We start from the raw sequence: 17,784 nt of genomic DNA, 5'->3' as shown, positions 1-17,784 counted from the left end.
AGGCCTGGCCTCCTGGCACAGGCGTGCTCCCCTGGCCTGGCAGTGAAGCTCCCCTGGTCTGACGGGGCATAGCTCTTTGGGGAGGAATAGGTGCCCTCCCCCCTCTCTGGGTTGGAGACCTCTATTGATCCTCGAAGGTTCTGGGGGCTCAGTGCAGTCTGGAGGTCATGTCCCTGTTGTGGAGAGCCGAAGATCCATGGGGGGAGGTCCGTGTGGGACCCCACCAGGAGGCACCCTTCGAGCCAGCTCTGATGGGTGACAGGCTCTGCTGAGGACCCCGGTCACCCATGTGGGGTGTGCAGACGTCGGGAGAGGGGACACAGCGGCCTCGCACCCCCACATTTGCCTCAGCCCTGTGCTTTGGCGAGTCCTCTGTGTTTTAGCTTGGAGGCTGGGATGGAATGAACTTCATTATGGTCACCTTCAGCCTCCTGGGGGTGGAGAGGTGGGTAAGGGTGGGCTGGGCTTGGGCCACAGCATCCACGGACGCCTTAACACGCTCATCGGTTCGCTCCCTCACATACTCGATGACCAAGAGCATCACGCCACCTTGCCCGCTGACGGACACTCAAACTGTGCTCCTCCGCCCACGTGCTAAGTGGCCTTGAGCAGGCCAGTGCCCCCCCCCCGTCTTCTTCACCTCTCCCCTTGCGGAACGGGGCTGACTCTGGCTGCCTGTGTGTTTGGAAACATCTGGTATACAGTAGGTGCTCAGTAAGCATGAATGCCTTCCTGTCCCATTCCCGCCCTCCTGAGGGAGTAGCCACTCTGGCCTTGTCCCCAGGACCCTGTCCCCCACCTTCCTTCCTTGTCTCTTGCCTTAGAGGCAAGCCCACCCTGGCTCCTGTCCCTCCCCCACCCCCCAGCCTCCCCTCAGAGACCAGTAGGACCCATTCCAGGTGCAGAGTTAGAGGCCGGGGCGCACTCGGCACACCTTGACGAAGCGCCCATGGTGCTCCAAGCCCGCGCCAGGCACTCGAAGCAAATCCTCACGGAAGTCTGGGACGTTGCTGTTATAGCTTGTGGGAGAGACAACAGGCTCAGAGACATGCAGTGACCGGGGCAGGCACACACAGGAAGAGGGACAGAGGGGGAGTCTAGCCCAGCCAGGCTCATAGAGTGTCCAGGGTGACCTGAGCCCTTGCTTAGGAGCCCACGGGGTCACCGTCACTCCCAGGAGCCTCATCCCGCAGCTGAAAGCAGCAGGCTCCGTTTCTTGGGCATTTGCTCTGCTGGGCACTGGCCGGGTTCTTGGCACATCTCCGCTTGGGGACCTCCCAACAGCTGGTGGTGACTGTCATCCCCAAGGCTTTTAGTTTTAAAAAATGGCCAAGAGTCAATTCCATGCCAGGGAAGTGGCATTAGGTGAACGAGGAAGGCCCAGGGCGGCCTTCTTTGGGACACAGTATGGGGTCACGCGATTTGCCCCACAGCATCCCAGGAGATGTTTTGGGGCATCTGAATTTCTGTCTCCTGTTTTCTGTAAGGAACATTCCAGAATGTCGTCATGAGAACAAAAAAAATCAAACCTAGTAGAGAGAAAATAATCTGAAAACTGTTGCATGGGGGCTGGTGTGGAATATGGTGGCTCATTCCTGGGGGCTCGGCAGTGAGTGAGAGCGTGAGGCCTGGACGGGGGTGGGAGGGGTGTGCTGGCCTCACTCAGTTCCCTGTCCTGGGAGGCTATGCTGGAGGCCTTTACCCGGGTCCCCCCATGCCCGCCTTAAAGGCAGTCCCAGTCTCAGGGTTCAAGGGAGGGAGTGGGGTCATCAGCCCCCCAGAGGGTCAGAGTGATCCAGGAAAAGCTGGCCCACGATCTGGGCTCTGGGGTCCTGGCAGAGCCATGCCGCCGCCCACAAACGGGCCTCCCTGTCCCTGCCCCTCTCCTCTGCCAGCACCTGAATCTAATCAGGGAGCCTCTGGCTTAAGTACCTGGAGCTCTTGTGTCCAGGAGCATTTTCCGACACACCCCAGCCCCGCATCTGGACTGAGCCGGAGGTGTGTCCGGGCATATCTGCAGATCTGGGGAGCCCTGGCGTGCTGCCACCGCTTCCTCCTGCCTCCCCGTGTGGGAATGCTAACAAGACCCGCGTCGCTCATTACTCAGCTTGGGACATTCGTCTGCGCATCCTCTGTGTCTTCACTTTTGGAAAAAAAAGGAAATGATATTATTTTCGCATTTAAAGGTAAATACGTTTCCTTTTTGCTTTTAATAAGGTTAGAATAATACCGTTAAAGCACTGGGCGCCATAACATCAGGTTTTGAACTAAGCTAACCAGGACCTCCCCACAAAAATGTTCTGAAATGAATTCATTTTAAATAAAGCAATTTAAAATTTAAAGTTACTGGGGTGCCTGGGTGGCTCAGTCCGTTGAGCATTTGACTCTTGGCTTTGGCTCAGGTCTTGGTCTCGAGGTCACGGGATGGAGCCCCGTGTTGGGCTCCCCGCTCAGTGCGGAGTCTGCTTGGGAGTCTCTCTCCCTCTGCCCCTCCTGCTCATTCTCTTTCTCTCTCTCAAATAAATAAATCTTTAAAAAATAATAAAATTAAATTGAAAGTCACCAACAGTCCACAGAAAGAGTCCATGTGTACAAGGATTTTTTTTTAAAGAGAAAGAGAGAGGGAGTGCCTGTGCCGGCGTCAGTAGGGGGAGGTGTAGAGGGTGGGGAGGTAGGGAGGCGGGGCAGAGGGAGAGGGAGAAGCAGACTCCCCACTGAGCAGGGAGCCTGACATTGGGCTCCATCCCAGGACCCCGGGTCATGACCGAGCTGAAGGCAGACACCCAACCGACTGAACCACTTGGTTCACAAGGACTTTAATTAAGTAACTCTGGGACCCTAAGCTGTACCGTAACCTCTTTTATGGGCCTGAACTGAGACCCAGAGAAAGGCTGCACTCTCATGGGAAGTCAGCATCTAGGACGCTGCTGGGCAAGAACTCGAGTCACACTGTGGGAGGTTCTGGGACACACGGGTGCTCGTATTTCCCCTACGGAGGGCAGAGCACGGGCTCTCTGGAACAACATGTCTGTTCCCTGGCCACCTTCTCTTTGCTTTCTGGTTGCTTCTTCAAACATGCTGCTTGATTTCCTCTTGAGGACCTTCTGGTGGGAGATTTAAACAAAACAAAACAAAACCCAGTAAGTTCTGAGTTGGCCTGAGACAGTGGCTGTTCGGCAAGCCTTGTCCTCCCCACCGCCTGGAGAGCAGAAAAGCCCACCTTAGGGACCTTTACCCTTGGATCAAACACACGCACTCAGGGCGTGGGAATGCCTCCTACCGCCTGTGAGCTTCTCCCCCTGCCATGTGGGGCCCCAGCAGACGGTGGGCTCTCCGGCCAGAGCGTCGAGAGGCTGCGTCTCAGAGCCTCTTGGTGCCTTCAGAAGTCACCCATCTTCCCTGTCTCCATTCAGAAGACTTGTGGGCCTGCCCTCTTCCTGATGTCGGGACAGCTAACCCCCTCCCGCCCTGTCTCTCTCCATAAGAGCCATCCGGCCTGGGGCACCTCCTCTTTCTTGCCCCTAAAGGTGTGCTCTGGTGTCCCAGATGTTCTGTTCCTCTGGCCCCCGCCACCCCGTTTTTAGCCAGTGCCCGTCCCTCTCCGCTTATTCCCTAGTAGTGCGCTCCGTGACGGTGTCGCGCTGGGGTTTCCCACACTAATGCCAGAGAAGATCAGGTACCCAGCTTGGGGGACACCCTGGGGGGCTGCTCCAGGGAGAGAGGGCCCTTCCCCAGTTTCTTCCATCCTGGCTTGTCCTGGGTTCTTGGCCATCAGGGCTGGAGGAGACGTGGCTGCCGGCCAGCCCAGTGCACTTGGCCGAGTCATTTCTTTCCTTAGCGCCTCAAGGGAAAAAGGGTTTTATGGGTCACAGACCCTAGTGTCCACCCAGGCCCCGGGTTTTAGAAGGGGCAAGGGCTCATTCTTGGCAACCTCCTCACTCCCCTGCGGAGGCTCCAGACCCCCCGCCTCCTACTCCCTGCTCCACTGAACTCAGTCCCTGAGGTCACACCGCCCACCGCAGGGAGCCATCTTCCCTCCTCCCAGCCACGTCTCCGGGTCACCCATTGAATTCTGCAGGACTGCATCCTCCTGCGGGCGTCACAGGGCCCGTGTGACCTGCCTCATGACCTCCTGGACCTCTTCATCCCTTCCCAACCTGCACTACCGCCACACCCGCGACTCAGTCATCCCCAGAACAATGCACCTCGGTTCTTCAACCGCAGCCTCCTGGCCGCCTAGCCTCCCGGCTCCCGCTGCATCCCTGCGGTCCGTCTCTTCCTGCCCCTGACCTTGTACTTCTGGGCACCTCGGGCATGACTCCACCTGTCTGCATCTGCCCCTGGATGTGGTCTGGAGAAAGCTGCCGCCCGAAGTCTCTGCAGATTCGTGCCCTCCACACCCCCAGCCACCCGCCTTCCCAGCAACCCTTCTGAGATGCATATGTGTCACCCATTCACTCACCCACCCACCCACCCACCCACATTTAGGGACCACCTACTAAGTGCTGGCACAGTCCTCTGCATGAGGGGAACGAACGTGGTGAGCATTTGCCAGGGATGGGGGAGGGAGAATGGGGGAAGAGACCATTAAATCACAGAAAGCCAGGAGGGAAAGTCAGAGGTGGGGGCTGTACCGGTCATCAGGGTGGCTTCTTATCCTGAGGGTGGGAAGGAAGGAGAAAGTGTCCTCCAACCAGAAGGAGCAACAAGGCAAAGTAAGGCAAGGGAGGGAAACTGGACATTTTTTTATATTGAGATATAATTGACATATGATGTGGTGTAAGTTCCAGGTGTACAACGTACTGAGTGGATACATTTATGTTGCAGTGTGATTGCCAGTAATGCTAGCTAACACCTCTGTCACATCCCGGACTTATCATTTCCTCTAGAGGTGGGAATAATGGAGACCTAGAGTCTAACCAGACTTACCGTTTATCGTCCGGTTTGGTTGTCTGTAACCCCTGCACCATGTCTTCCAGCTCCGGGACTCATTTATCTTCCAGTTGCTGGTATGTACCCTCGAACAACGCCTCTCCCATGCCCCCGCTCCTGGCCCTGGCAGCCAGCATTTCACTCTGGGTTTTGGAGTCAGTTTTGTTGCCGTCTCTAGATCCCACCTAGAAGATACCGTGAATGTGTTTCCCCCTCTGATGTATTTCCTTTAGCCTAATATCGTTGAGGTCCATCCCTGCTGTTGCAAATGGCAGAATTTCCTTTTTCTTCTCATGGCTTAAAGGTAGGTCATTGTAGGGCTCAGTGGGTCAAGCCTCTGCCTTCAACTCAGGTCATGATCTCAGGGTCCTGGGATTGAGCCCTGCATCGGGTTCTCTGCTCAACGAGGAGCCTGCTTCCCCCTCCCCCCATCTCTCTGCTTACCTCTCTGCCTACTTGTGATCTCTTTCTCTCTGTCAAATAAATAAATAAAATCTTTAAATAGGTCATTGTAGATGTGTATACAATATCTCCATTATCCATCTACCCATTGACAGACACTTAGGTTGTTTACATATCTTAATCGTAAATTATACTGCAGTGGGGCTCCTGGGTGGCTCAGGTTGTTAGGCATCTGACTCTTGGTTTTGGCTCAAGGCATGATCTCAGGGTCTAGGATGGAGCCGTGTAGGCTCCTCACTCAATGGGAGTCTGCTTGGGATTTTCTCTCTCCCTCTTCCCCTTGGCCCCACTCTCTTACACACACTCTCTCTAATAAATAAGTATAAAATCTTAGGGGTTCCTGGGTGGCTCAGTTGGTTAAGTGGCTGCCTTGGGCTCGGGTCATGATCCCAGGGTCTTGGGATCGAGCCCCACATTGGGTTCCTTGCTCAACAGGGAGACTGCTTCTCCCCTACCTGCCATCCCCTGCCGCTTGTGCACTCTCTCTTTTTCAAATAAATAAATTCAGTCTTAAAAAAAAATAAAATCTTAAAAAAATGCTGCAGTAACATGGGAGTATAGATATATTTTTGATAACCCGCTTTAATTTCCTTTGGATATTCATCCAGGAGTGGGATTGCTAGATCACATGGTAGTTCTATCGTGAGCTTTCTGACGAAACTCTAGACTATTCTCCAAAATGGTTGGACGGGTTTACCTTCCCACCAACAGTGCATAAGGATCCCCCTCTTCTCTATATTCTCACCAACGCTTGTCACTGCCCGTCTTCTTGATTGATAGCCATTTTCACAGGTTTGTTTTTTTTTTTTTAAGATCTTATTTATTTATTTGACAGACAGAGATCACAAGCAGGCAGAGAGGCAGGCAGAGAAAGGAGGAAGCAGGCTCCCTGCTGAGCAGAGAGCCCAATGCGGGCTCCATCCCAGGACCCTGAGATCATGATGGGAGCGGAAGGCAGAGGCTTTAACCCACTGAGCCACCCAGGTGCCCCTATAGGTGCGGTTTTGATTTACTTTTCTCTGATTGGTGGGCACCCTTTCATGGGTCTGTTGGCCACTGGGATGTCTTCTTTGGAGGAAAAATGACTAGTTGATTCTTCTGCCCTTTTTAAAAGCAGAGTATTCGCTTATTTGTTGTTGTTGAGTTGTATGCATTCTTTTTTTTCTTTTTTGAAGATTTTATTTACTTATTAATGAGAGACAGAGAGAAAGAGAGAGGCACGGAGAGAGAGAGGCAGAGGAAGAAGCAGGCTCCCCACTTAGCCGGGAGCCCCCTATGGGACTCTGTCTGGGGACCCCAGGCTCATGGCCTGGGCCAAAGCCAGACGGTTAACCATCTGAGCCACCCAGGCGCCCCTGAATTCTTCTTCTTCTTCTTCTTTTAAAGACTTTATTTATTTGACAGAGAAAGAAAGAAAGAGATCATAAGTAGGCAGAGAGGCAGGCAGAGAGAGAAGGGGAAGCAGGCTCCCCGCCGAGGAGAGAGCCCAATGTGGGGCTCGATCCCAGAACCCTGAGATCATGCCGAACCTAAAGCAGAGGCTTAACCCACTGAACCACCCAGATGCCTGGGAACCATGTATTTTTAAAAGCTTCAAAGTGTTTCCAGCCAGGGTGATAGCCAGGGCTGGCGAGCCTCAGCTCCTGCAAGACAAGAACGTCGGGGACTCTCTGCAGCGAGGATCCCGCAGGGACAACCCAGCGCAGTCCAGCAGCGGCCCCAGCTCAGTCGCCACCGCTCCGGCCAGAGTTCCCTCCGGCGACGCCAAGCTGAAAGCGGAGGGCGCGCGGGAGTGGGCGCCGGCTGTCGAGTCCCTGCTGTGGGAGCCCTCGGTGGGGCTGCGAACACCTGACCTGCAAACACGCCGCGTGGGGGCAGGAGGTGGGGTTCCGGATGGCCTTGGAGACCCTGTTACGGGCGTGGCACCTGTCTAAGGCTCTGCATTATTCACCCGGTAACACCCTGGAAAGCAGCGCCGAGTGACAAAACGGAGGCAAACCGAAGTGGAGTGAATCCCCCAGGTCGCAAAGCCATCCCGCGGCTGCGCGCAGATTTGAACTCACACCGCTGGTCCCCGGGGCGGGATCCGGGCGGCCCCCCACCCCCACGCGCGCCCGGACGCCCTAGACACGCCCCTCGCGAGGGGGCGGCCCGCGGGGCGGGGCCGGGTCGTGGGGAGGAAGTGCCCGGCGGGCAGCTCGCTCTCGGGGCGGCCGCCGCCACTGCTCCGGCGGGGTCGGGCCATGGAGGCGGTGCCGCCGCTCTACCGGGTGGCGGGGACCGCGGGGCCGCAGGGAGATGAAGACCGGCTCGGGGTCCCCGACGGGCCCGGGGCTCCGGTGAGCGGGGACGGGTCTGCGGGGGTGGGGGTGCGAGGACCCGGAGTGCGGGGGGGCCTCCCGGGCGGTGGGGTGGGGGGCGGGGGGGCGGGGACCCGGGGCCTCCCGCGCGGGAGTCGCGAGTCCGCCGCGGGGCCTCGGTCCCGGGTGCGAGCGCCGTGCGTGCCCCGCAGCTGGACGAGCTGGTGGGCGCGTACCCCAACTACAACGAGGAGGAGGAGGAGCGCCGCTACTACCGCCGCAAGCGGCTGGGCGTGCTCAAGAACGTGCTGGCGGCCAGCGCGGGCGGCATGCTCACCTACGGCGTCTACCTGGGTAGGCGGCCCGCGGGTCCCGCGCAGAACCCGCCGCTTCCCGCGCCCACCCCCGGCTTCCCCTCCCAGCCCGGGTCAGGGAAGGAGAAACCCAAGGGGCCAGTTGGCCTCCCTTCCTCTTTCACTTCCCCAAATGCCGCCCTGCGGCTGCAGCTGTGACCCCACCGCACGGAGGTGGGGTCCCCGGGCAGCGTTCCCGGTTCCCGGCCAGAGCCTTCGTGGGTGGGCGTGCGGGGCTGGACTGGGCGCCCCGGGCAGGTGTGCGGCCTTCCGGATGCGGAGCGCTGCCCCTGTGCGGGTGCGGGTGTGGGAGGGGGTCTGGATTCACGTGGCCGGCGCTGCCACGGACTGTCAGGACGCTTGGCCCCGTCCGGGCAGCCCTTTCTGTCCTCCTTCATGGGCACTGGCATCGGGGACTCCTTTGGCGTGGGTGGTGTGTCGCCGCCAGAGTTCAGCAGTCGCCGTCATGCCTGCTCCCTATCCCAGGCCTCCTGCAGATGCAGCTGATCCTGCACTATGATGAGACCTACCGCGAGGTGAAGTACGGCAACATGGGGCTGCCCGACATCGACAGCAAGATGCTGATGGGCATCAACGTGACGCCCATCGCCGCTTTGCTCTACACGCCGGTGCTCATCAGGTGCGAAGCTGCTGCCATGCGGAAGGGATGTGAGGGCTGTTGGCCGATGGTGTTCTGGGGGCCGGGACCTGGGTACAGGCCATGCCTACCTGGAGGGCTGAGAGAGAAGGAGAGAACCTGGGTTTGGGGAAGGAAGCTGGAGATTCGCCCGAGGGCACACTTTGACAGAACAGAAAGTCACTCCTGCGCCTTCGCTCAGATTGCCTCCCATGGCATCGCCCTGGGCCGTCCTTCGTGGCCTGGAGCTACAGTGAGTGACCTTTGGGATCAGAGCTGGGGAATCTCTGGAGAGACTCTGATAAGTCCCCAAGACCCAGGCACCAAGCCTGGCCTGATCAGCTGTGGTTAGTGTTGAGGGACATTTCTCACTGAAAAGGCATGGCTGGGCAGGTGCCCCAGAGAGTTTACTCTGGACCAGAGCCTTGGAGGCATCTGGTCTGGCCTTATAGCCTATGTGAACTCCCCTCCATAAGCACCCTCCTCCCCAGGAGGTGGGTCTCTGCTCAGATGAGACCCAGAGACTAGCAGACAGGTTACATGGGTCTTAATTCCTCTATCTTAAACCAAAAGCCAAACAAACGAGAAACAAACAAACAAACCTTCCAAACCCCAAAAACTCAAAGCTCCTTTAGCATAATTGTACAAACAGCATTAGAATCATAACTGAAATCAGAGAAAAGAAAATCCTTCCAGGCCCGCCAGCAGATCAGCTGTTTGTGGTCCCTCCAGCACAGATGGGTAACGTTGATGTCCTTGTCACCAGAGCTGTGTGTGATGTCCACTTTTACTTTCTTTCCTTTCGCTGTGCACATCTTGGCCGGCTCCTCAGTCTTCATTCTGGCTATTTAAGGAGGGCACGTTCTCTGCAGAGGCGGGGGCACCCAGTCATGGCTCCGAGTTGGACATTCAGCTCCCTCCCCTTTTTGTGCATTTATGTTGTACTTTTAGCTCCCCCCCCTTTTTTTTTTTTTAAGAATTTTATTATTTGAGAGAGAGAGAAAGCATAAGCAGGGGAAGATGTAGAGGGAGGGGCAAGAGGTAGAGGGAGACGCAGAAGCAGAGATCCCATTAAGTGCCCGGTGGGATGTGGGGCTCGATCCCAGGACCCTGAGATCAAGACCTGAGCCGAAGGCAGACTCCTAACTGAGCCACCCAGGTGCCCCTAGCTCTTTCCTTCTTAGGAAAAAAAAAAAAAAAATGCTATGATAAATTTCTAACAGTGGCCTTAGCAGAGTAGAGGTATGCGAAAGGCTTTATGGCTCTTAAAACAGATCGCTATGGATAACAACAGCTAATTCTTTCTTTGTTTCCCATGAGCAATTTTCGGCAGCTTGCCCTCGTCCCACAGGCAGCATCTGGCAGTCAGAAAGTTAGAGTCCCCCACCCTCAGCTTGCCCCTTGCCCAAACTACTGGGCAGATTTTTTTTTTTTTAAGATTTTATTTATTTGACGGAGATCACAAGTAGGCAGAGAGGCAGGCAGGGAGAGAGGAGGAAGCAGGCTCCCTGCTGAGCAGAGAGCCGGATGTGGGGCTCGATCCCAGGACCCTGGAACCATGACCCGAGCCGAAGGCAGAGGCTTTAACCCACTGAGCCACCCAGGCGCCCCTGGGCTGATTTTCTAAAGAGTTATGCCAGTCCTCATGACCCTGGCCATGTGCCTCATTTTTTAAACCACAGCCTCACTAGCAATGAGTGTTAGTATTTTTACTTGTTCACCCGTTTACTCCATCAAAACGTACAGTACATTTTTTTGCGTGTGACTTGCCTTCCCCCAAATAGATCAGAGTCCCGTGTATTTATTACACAGCAAAATACGGTTCATAAAAGACCCACGGCTTCCTATAATAGAAGAGAAAGTAATTGTACCAGAAAATTATGGTCATTTGAGCCAATGGGGAAGAAACTTCCCAGATGACCGGAGTGGGGCTGCCGGAGCAATGGGCAGGCAGGAAGAGAGATCGGTCCTGGCTCTGGCCTCTCTGGTCCTTGTTTCCTTGTCCCAGTTTGGGGTGTGCTCTTGGGGGCCCTGAAGTCCGAGCACATGAGATCAGAAAGGGAAGGGGGCTTGGCCAGTCAGCCCAGAACACAAACGAGAGCTGGATGTGCCCATAGACCACTGACTTATCCCCCACCCCACCTGACCCCCCTCCATCAGGCTTGTGGCTTGGGCTCTGCGCCTGCATGAAGCTGTGAAAACTGACACAGGGCTCCCCTGAGACCACGAACAAGTCCGTATCTCTGCTACTCCATCTTAGAGCCCCTGACTCCAAGCCCAGGGATTCGCTCCCTGCCTCACATCAACTCACGAGCTGGGACTTGGAGCTCGTGGTGGCTTGTGGCCACCCCGGTCTGAGGCCACAGTAGTCTGGGTAGGCTCGTGGTGCCATCGTCCCTCCCACTGTCCACAGGTTTTTCGGCACCAAGTGGATGATGTTCCTGGCTGTGGGCATCTATGCCCTCTTTGTCTCTACCAACTACTGGGAGCGCTACTATACGCTTGTGCCCTCAGCTGTGGCCCTGGGCATGGCCATTGTGCCTCTTTGGGCCTCCATGGGCAACTACATCACCAGGTGAGCCTGGTAGACATCGGGGCGGGAGGCTGGAGACCTGGCTGAGTCTCTGCTGCATTGCCAGTGACTGGGGGACCTTGGACAGCTCTTTCTGCCTTTTGGGCCTCAGTTTCCCCATCCATGAGATGTAGCCCATAGCCCCGGATGCAGGAAGCAGAGACATCTGCTGGAGGTCAGACTGGGGGAAGCTTTCTCTCCTTTGTGGTCCAGGATGGCTCAGAAGTACTACGAGTACTCCCACTATAAGGAGCGGGATGAGCAGGGACCCCAGCAACGCCCGCCACGGGGCTCCCATGCACCATATCTCCTGGTCTTCCAAACCATCTTCTATAGCTTTTTCCATGTGAGTACCACCCGTGGGGCCATTGGGGAGGGTATTCCAGGCCCAGAACCCACACATTGGAGCCCATGCCACAGTCTTTTCATCTCTCTAGTCCCACTGCCGTTTCTTGAGCCCAACCTCTGCTTACTTGCCTCTAATGACTGAGACCTCATCCCCTCCCTGTGCAGGAGAAAGTCCTCCTGCACTGGGCTCTCCCTCCTGCCATGAGGCTGCCCCCAGAGGTGGGAGGGCTCCTGTTCTGCCAAGCCTGTGCCCAGATCCCTTCCAGATCATGCTTGTGCCCCCTGCTTGGTTCTGAGCCTGGCCCAAGCTGCCCTCTTGCCCACAGCTGAGCTTCGCCTGTGCCCAGCTGCCCATGATCTACTTCCTGAACCACTACCTGTATGACCTGAACCACACACTCTACAACGTGCAGAGCTGCGGTTAGTCCTCGCAGGGTGGGGTCGCCAAGGCCTGCTCACCTCCCCCAGTGAGTCATCCAGCAGACACTGGGCTCTTGAGAATGCCCAGAGAGGATGTCCTTGCCCCCAGATTCAGGGCTGAGAGCCTGGTGGGCAAGGCATGTAGCCTTGTAGGAGTATGCATTGGGACATTGGACCTAGGCTCATGGGGACAGGGTACATCGGGGAAGGCTGCCTAGAAGAGATGCCATGTGGGCTGAGGCTTCTGGGGGATATCTCTCAGGGCCATGCATACATACCCTCAGAGCTCAGTCCCAGCAGGGTGAATGTATGGGATTGGGGGGTGGACTGGTACCCCTTGTCCAGCATCCTGGTACTAAAGCAGTTGCGGGGGAGGGGGGAGGCACTCTTCTTTGCTGCTTGTCCAGCCGCAGTGGCTTTCACCTCCAAACTGCTCCCCAAATGAACCCTGCCTTTGCAAGCCCTGCCCTCACCCGCCACCTCTAACCCTCGCCTCCACCCGCCCGCCTTGCTCCATCTCTTTGTGGTTGAGTTTACAGTGTGCTCTACTCCGCAACCCCCAACCGCCTCTCTCCAGGTACCGACAGCCAGGGCATCCTCCTGGGCTTCAACAAGACTGTTCTGCGGACCTTACCACGCAGCGGAAACCTCATTGTGGTGGAGAGTGTGCTCATGGCGGTGGCCTTCCTGGCCATGCTGCTGGTGCGGCCCAGGATGGGGTGGGGCGGAGTCAGTGAAGTCTGGGGACCGAGGCGGGGAGAAAGGGGTGTGATCTGGGCGCATTGCTGGCAGCCTGGGCAAGGTTATGGCTTGGAGTCCTGGCTGAGTCCTGTGGGGAGGGGCCTCAACCTAGTGGCCAGGCTAGAGGCTCGGGACTAAACCTGGAGTTGGAATCCCAGAGGCCAGGGGGAAGGGAACCAAGGCTGATCCCAGGTGGAGTGGGAGACGGTCTGAGAGGACTGGGTTGGGGGCGGAACTCCAGAAGCAGAATTAAGATGTTGGGGGCGTGGCCTGGGCGTGGCCTACTCCTGGAGGCGGAGCTGGGAAGCCTGGCTTAGATCTGCGAGTGCGTCTGGAGGTGGAGCCTGGGGCTAGGAGGCGGGGCCCAGAACTGTGGGTGTGTCTGGGGGCGGGGCCTGGGAGCCGCTGCGGGCCAGGCCGCCCTGCCCACCAGTTCAGCTCGCGGGTCCGCAGGTGCTGGGCCTGTGCGGTGCCGCCTACCGGCCCACTGAGGAGATCGACCTGCGCAGCGTGGGCTGGGGCAACATCTTCCAGCTGCCCTTCAAGCACGTGCGCGACTTCCGCCTGCGGCACCTGGTGCCCTTCTTTATCTACAGCGGCTTCGAGGTGCTCTTTGCCTGCACGGGTCTCGGCCTGGTAAGTTCAGCCTGCGAGGCGTTGCCAGATAAAACACGGGACTCCCGGGCAAATTTGTATTTCGGATAAAAGATGAATGGGTTTTGAATACATGTGTGTGTATGCACAAGTGTGTCCCTGATGCTCCCTCTCTCATTCTTCTCTTCCTTGGCTTCCGCACTGACCCCCCACTTCCCCTCTGCCTTAGGCAAATTATGGTACGGCTCTGGGCCTCAGTTTCTTTCCGCGTGAAGTGATTCCAACAAGGATGCTTGCTTCCAGAGGGGTTTCACGGTTGAGATGGGATCCCACCCCTGCATCTGGGGACACTGTCCAGACTGTCATCTCCTGTCTGTGCCCTCACAACCTTCCCGTGACCCTCGGAGGGGTTAGCCCGGATCTCTAACACCCCTGTCCCTCCTGCAGGGCTACGGTGTGTGCTCCGTGGGGCTGGAGCGCCTGGCCTACCTCCTCGTGGCTTACAGCCTGGGCGCCTCGGCCTCCTCCATCCTAGGCCTGCTGGGGCTGTGGCTGCCACGCCAGGTGCCCCTCGTGGGTGGGGCCGGAGTGCACCTGCTACTCACGCTCGGCCTCTTTTTCTGGGCCCCCGCACCTCGGGTTCTGCGACACATTTGGATCCTCTACGTGGCAGCTGTCCTCTGGGGTGTGGGCAGTGCCCTCAATAAGACCGGACTCAGCAGTGAGTACAGCCGTGGGTGCTGGGATGGCAGAGGACCCTGTGGGGGCCTCGGGGTGGTTGGGGAGGAGCTGCAGGCCAGGGACAGACACAGGCTCCCGCGGGCACCCTGGGGATCTGTTACGGTGCAGGTGGACCTCCACCCAGGTGCCCCGAGGGAGGGCTGCTGTATGGGAAAGAGCTGGGAGCAGGCATGAGGCCCCAACCGCAGTCTTCGGAGTGGCAGGGTGCACGCCCTGAGTCTGGGCTGTGGGGCAGGGGCATTGGGAAGTAGAGCCCTGTTTGCAGAAAGGCGGGGTGGGTCAGACTTCAGCGGTGTGATGCGCTCTGCCCACCGGCGGGCATAGCCTGGTGACAGCCAGCTGGTCCATGCAGGCGCAGCTCTGTGTGTCTTCCACATCAGCTTCTGTGCTGATGGGCCAGAATGTCACCCCTGGAAGTGTGATGTGGAGGACATCCCTGCCGTGGGCAGGGCAGGGGCTGGCTCAGGAGACCGCTGTGCCCCACCCCAGAGGATCCAGCCATCTGTGCTTGTCATCGGGCTGGAGCTCCACACTCGGGGCCACACTTTCTTGGCTGCCGCTCAGAGGCAGCCAACCTGGGTGACTCGGGTCCACGACAAGCCTGGGCCTGGACCTGGCATTCCCTTCTGCCCACACAGTTGTGTCTCCTGCCTCCTCCTCGTGAACCCTGGGGGCTCCGTGTCCCCTCCCAGCAGCCCCAAGGGGTACAGTCACACCACAGGGCCTCAGGGCAGGGAGGTTAATGTCCCGGGTGGCAGGGGACAGTGCAGCTTGCCAGGCGCCATGCCAGGCTTTCTTGCCTTGAAACCTCGGAACACAACACACAATACATGTGGTGGCATTTTACAGGCCGGATACCTGGCCGGGGACTTAACTCACCCTGAGTCATCGCCAGAGCCAACGTTTGAATCCTCCTCTCTGTACCAATTCTCTGCACTTTACCGTCCTGAGAGGACAGGCTGCGTCTCCTGACTCCGGTGGGCTCTTTCTTCCCGCCCCAGGGAGGAGTCCCTGAGAAGTCGTTTGAACCTCCCAACTTCAGGTCTGATTTGCAGAAAGCTTGTTTCTGCGAGCAGTTTGCCCTGCTGAGTCCTGGGCGAGGAGAAACAGCCTCCAAAGGTCCAAGAGAGGACAGGAGATGACGGCACATAGAGCACTCCACTTGGGAGGCCACACATGTGCTCTAGAGTGAGGCCCAACTGTCCATCCCCGGCTCTGCCCCCTCAACCCCCCCCACCCCAAGCAGGGTGCCTTCTCTGTTCCTGCCTCTCCTGGGCTCCCCAGGCGGCCTAACAACCAGGGCGTCCACCAGGGGGCAGGCCAGGACCTGTTCACAAGGGCTTTCTAGGTGCTCCAAGGCTAATGGCTGAGACCAGCCCAATGCTGGGCCTCGGGGGGGTCCCAGCGGGGAGATCAGCCACTCTGGGGCCCTGATGATGCCTCTTCCCTTCCTGCCCTGTCCTGCCCGCCTGCAGCTCTCTTGGGAATCCTATATGAGGACAAAGAAAGGCAAGACTTCATCTTCACCATCTACCACTGGTGGCAGGCGGTGGCCATCTTCGTGGTGTACCTGGGCTCAAGCCTGCCCATGAAGGTGAGCCTGAACGTGGTGGGAAGAGGGTCTCTGGGCTGTTAGGCACCCCACTGGCCAGCCCCCGGACCACAGATACTTTCTGAATGCCCACTGTGGCCCCGCAGTGCCCAAAGGGCACCACTCCCCAAGGGCTGGGTCCTAGGTCAGGCCCACTGAGTGGCCCCAAACCAAGACCCTCTTACTGCCTCACTTCCCACTTCCTCAGTTTACCCATCTCTGAAGGGGTTCAAGTCTTCTTGTTCCTTGTGGGTGCCTCCCAGCCACCTTGAGGGTCCTTTGGTGACCTGTTCCCAGATGTCACCTCTGAGCTGTCCTTTCCCAGCCTGCAGGGAGCAGGGTTCCTCGTTCTCTGCTCCCACCGACCAGTGGGTCTGTTTAGCAGGTCCCCACCAACATTTGAAAAAATGAAACAGAAGAGAATGCGGTGCTTGTGTGTGTGTGTGTGTGTGTGTGTGTGTGTACTGTTAGGATGGGGAATTCTTTTTTTTTTTTTTAATTTTTAAAATAAGATTTGATTTATTTATTTGTCAGAGATAGAGGGAGAGAGAGCGAGTGAGCACAGGCAGACAGAGAGGCAGGCAGAGGCAGAGGGAGAAGCAGGCTCCCTGCTGAGCAAGGAGCCCGATATGGGACTTGATCCCAGGACGCTGGGATCATGACCTGAGCCAAAGGCAGCTGCTTAACCAATTGAGCCACCCAGGCATCCCAGATGGGGAATTCTGTTTGGCTGGGGGTCACAGTCAAAATCTTCCGGGGGGGGGGTCCATTTCTTATGGTCCCTGCGTGTCAGGGACACAGTGGTCTTAGCTCCAGCTAAGGGCACAGCTGGGCTTTGAGCCGTTACCCTCGGGGAGATGCTGAGGAAGCTGAGGTGTCCGGACAGAGAAGGAGCTGCGCCGGGACATGCGGGCCACGAGTGGACCTATCCCGCGAGGTATCTGTGCCCACAGGCCAAGCTGGCGGTGCTGCTGTTGACGCTGGTGGCGGCCACCGCCTCCTACCTGTGGATGGAGCAGAAGCTGCGGCGGGGCGTGGTTCCGCGCCAGCCCCGCATCCCGCGGCCGCAGCACAAGGTGCGCGGCTACCGCTACCTGGAGGAGAACTCCGACGAGAGCGACGCGGAGGGCGTGCATGGAGGCAGCAGCGGCGGCGGCCTGGGGGACTGCGTGGAGGAGGAGGCACCGCCCGCAGGGCCCCGGCCTGGCCCGGAGCCAGCTGGCCTCTGCCGCCGGCCCTGCCCCTACAAACAGGCCCTTGGAGGCGACGGGCCCGAGGAGGAATGAGGGGCCCAGCCAGCTCGCCGGCCTCCGTTTCCCGAGGCTAAGGTCAGGGTCGGGGAGCATCTTCAGGAAGGACCTTCTCCGGGACCGTAGGTTCCAGAACGCCCCAGAGCCCGGGGCCACCTGCCACGCGGTACTCACCCTGCGGCCCTTCCGACGCGTGTGGAGCTTTAAGACCCCTGGGCCGGGCCTAGGGTTGGAGGGACAGCGCAGCCAACTCAACCCCACTCCACGACCCCTCCCCAGGTCTGAGGAAGGACAGGGTCCTCCTGCCACAGCCACCCCCCCCACCCCCCAGCGCAGCCCTCAGCCACGCGCCTCGGCAGGGTGTGTCTCATGCTTTGCACATCTATCCCCGTGGTCTGTCAAGAGGCACGACTTTTTACAGAAAATGAGAATTAAAGAGGTTTTGTATTGTCCCGACGGGGAAGTGTGTGCCCGTTGACCCTGCTGGGCCGCTGACTTTGAACCCCCATGGACCACCAGTGAGGGGGAGGATCCCCTAAGCCCCGCCCATCGGGCTGTAGCCCCGCCCCTCCCCACCTCTGCTTGTTTTGCCAGTCCCACCGCATCCGCCCAGGACAGGGAAGCCTCTGGGTTGGCCTGCAGGGGCCAGAGCGGAGAGTGCGAGGGGGCCTGGGCCTGGGCGCACCGTGGAAAATAACCGAGGCCCCGGTGGGGCCAGAAACGGAGAATGTTGGGGACCCCTGGGTGAGCACAGGGCTGGCACAAAGCTCTCAACGAACGTGAACCATTGTCTATCTATAGCGAGTCCCTCCCTGACCCTGGGGTACCCTTTGCCCAGAGGAC

At 58.1% G+C, this 17,784-nt stretch overlaps 1 protein-coding gene across 1 annotated transcript; it reads left to right on the top strand.

Annotated features, from left to right (window-relative positions):
- Nucleotides 1–7,557: 7,557 nt before the first annotated feature.
- UNC93B1 (unc-93 homolog B1, TLR signaling regulator) lies at nucleotides 7,558–17,397 on the top strand. Its single transcript, XM_045065939.1, has 11 exons — nucleotides 7,558–7,733; nucleotides 7,907–8,048; nucleotides 8,534–8,687; nucleotides 11,098–11,259; nucleotides 11,470–11,602; nucleotides 11,931–12,024; nucleotides 12,602–12,726; nucleotides 13,219–13,401; nucleotides 13,807–14,080; nucleotides 15,576–15,694; nucleotides 16,645–17,397. Exons 1-11 carry the CDS (start codon nucleotides 7,638–7,640, stop codon nucleotides 16,975–16,977), a joined length of 1,815 nt encoding a protein of 604 aa, XP_044921874.1. The 5' UTR covers nucleotides 7,558–7,637; the 3' UTR covers nucleotides 16,978–17,397.
- Nucleotides 17,398–17,784: the final 387 nt, after the last annotated feature.

Source organism: Mustela putorius, unplaced genomic scaffold (genome assembly GCF_011764305.1).
Source record: "Mustela putorius furo isolate JIRA1106 unplaced genomic scaffold, ASM1176430v1.1 tig00000127_pilon_pilon_pilon, whole genome shotgun sequence".
In the NCBI taxonomy this organism is placed as follows: Eukaryota; Metazoa; Chordata; class Mammalia; order Carnivora; family Mustelidae; genus Mustela; species Mustela putorius.
Note: the sequence above shows the minus strand (reverse complement) of the source record. Positions and strands in the feature narration are given on the sequence as shown.

What these genes read in the sequence shown, in the direction of transcription:
- UNC93B1 (XM_045065939.1), top strand. Translation starts at nt 7,638, where the DNA reads ATGGAGGCGGTGCCGCCGCTCTACCGGGTGGCGGGGACCGCGGGGCCG. An exon ending in TACACGCCGGTGCTCATCAG is followed by an intron (nt 8,688 to 11,097) that starts GTGCGAAGCTGC and finishes CACTGTCCACAG; the next exon opens with GTTTTTCGGCACCAAGTGGA. An exon ending in ATGGGCAACTACATCACCAG is followed by an intron (nt 11,260 to 11,469) that starts GTGAGCCTGGTA and finishes TTTGTGGTCCAG; the next exon opens with GATGGCTCAGAAGTACTACG.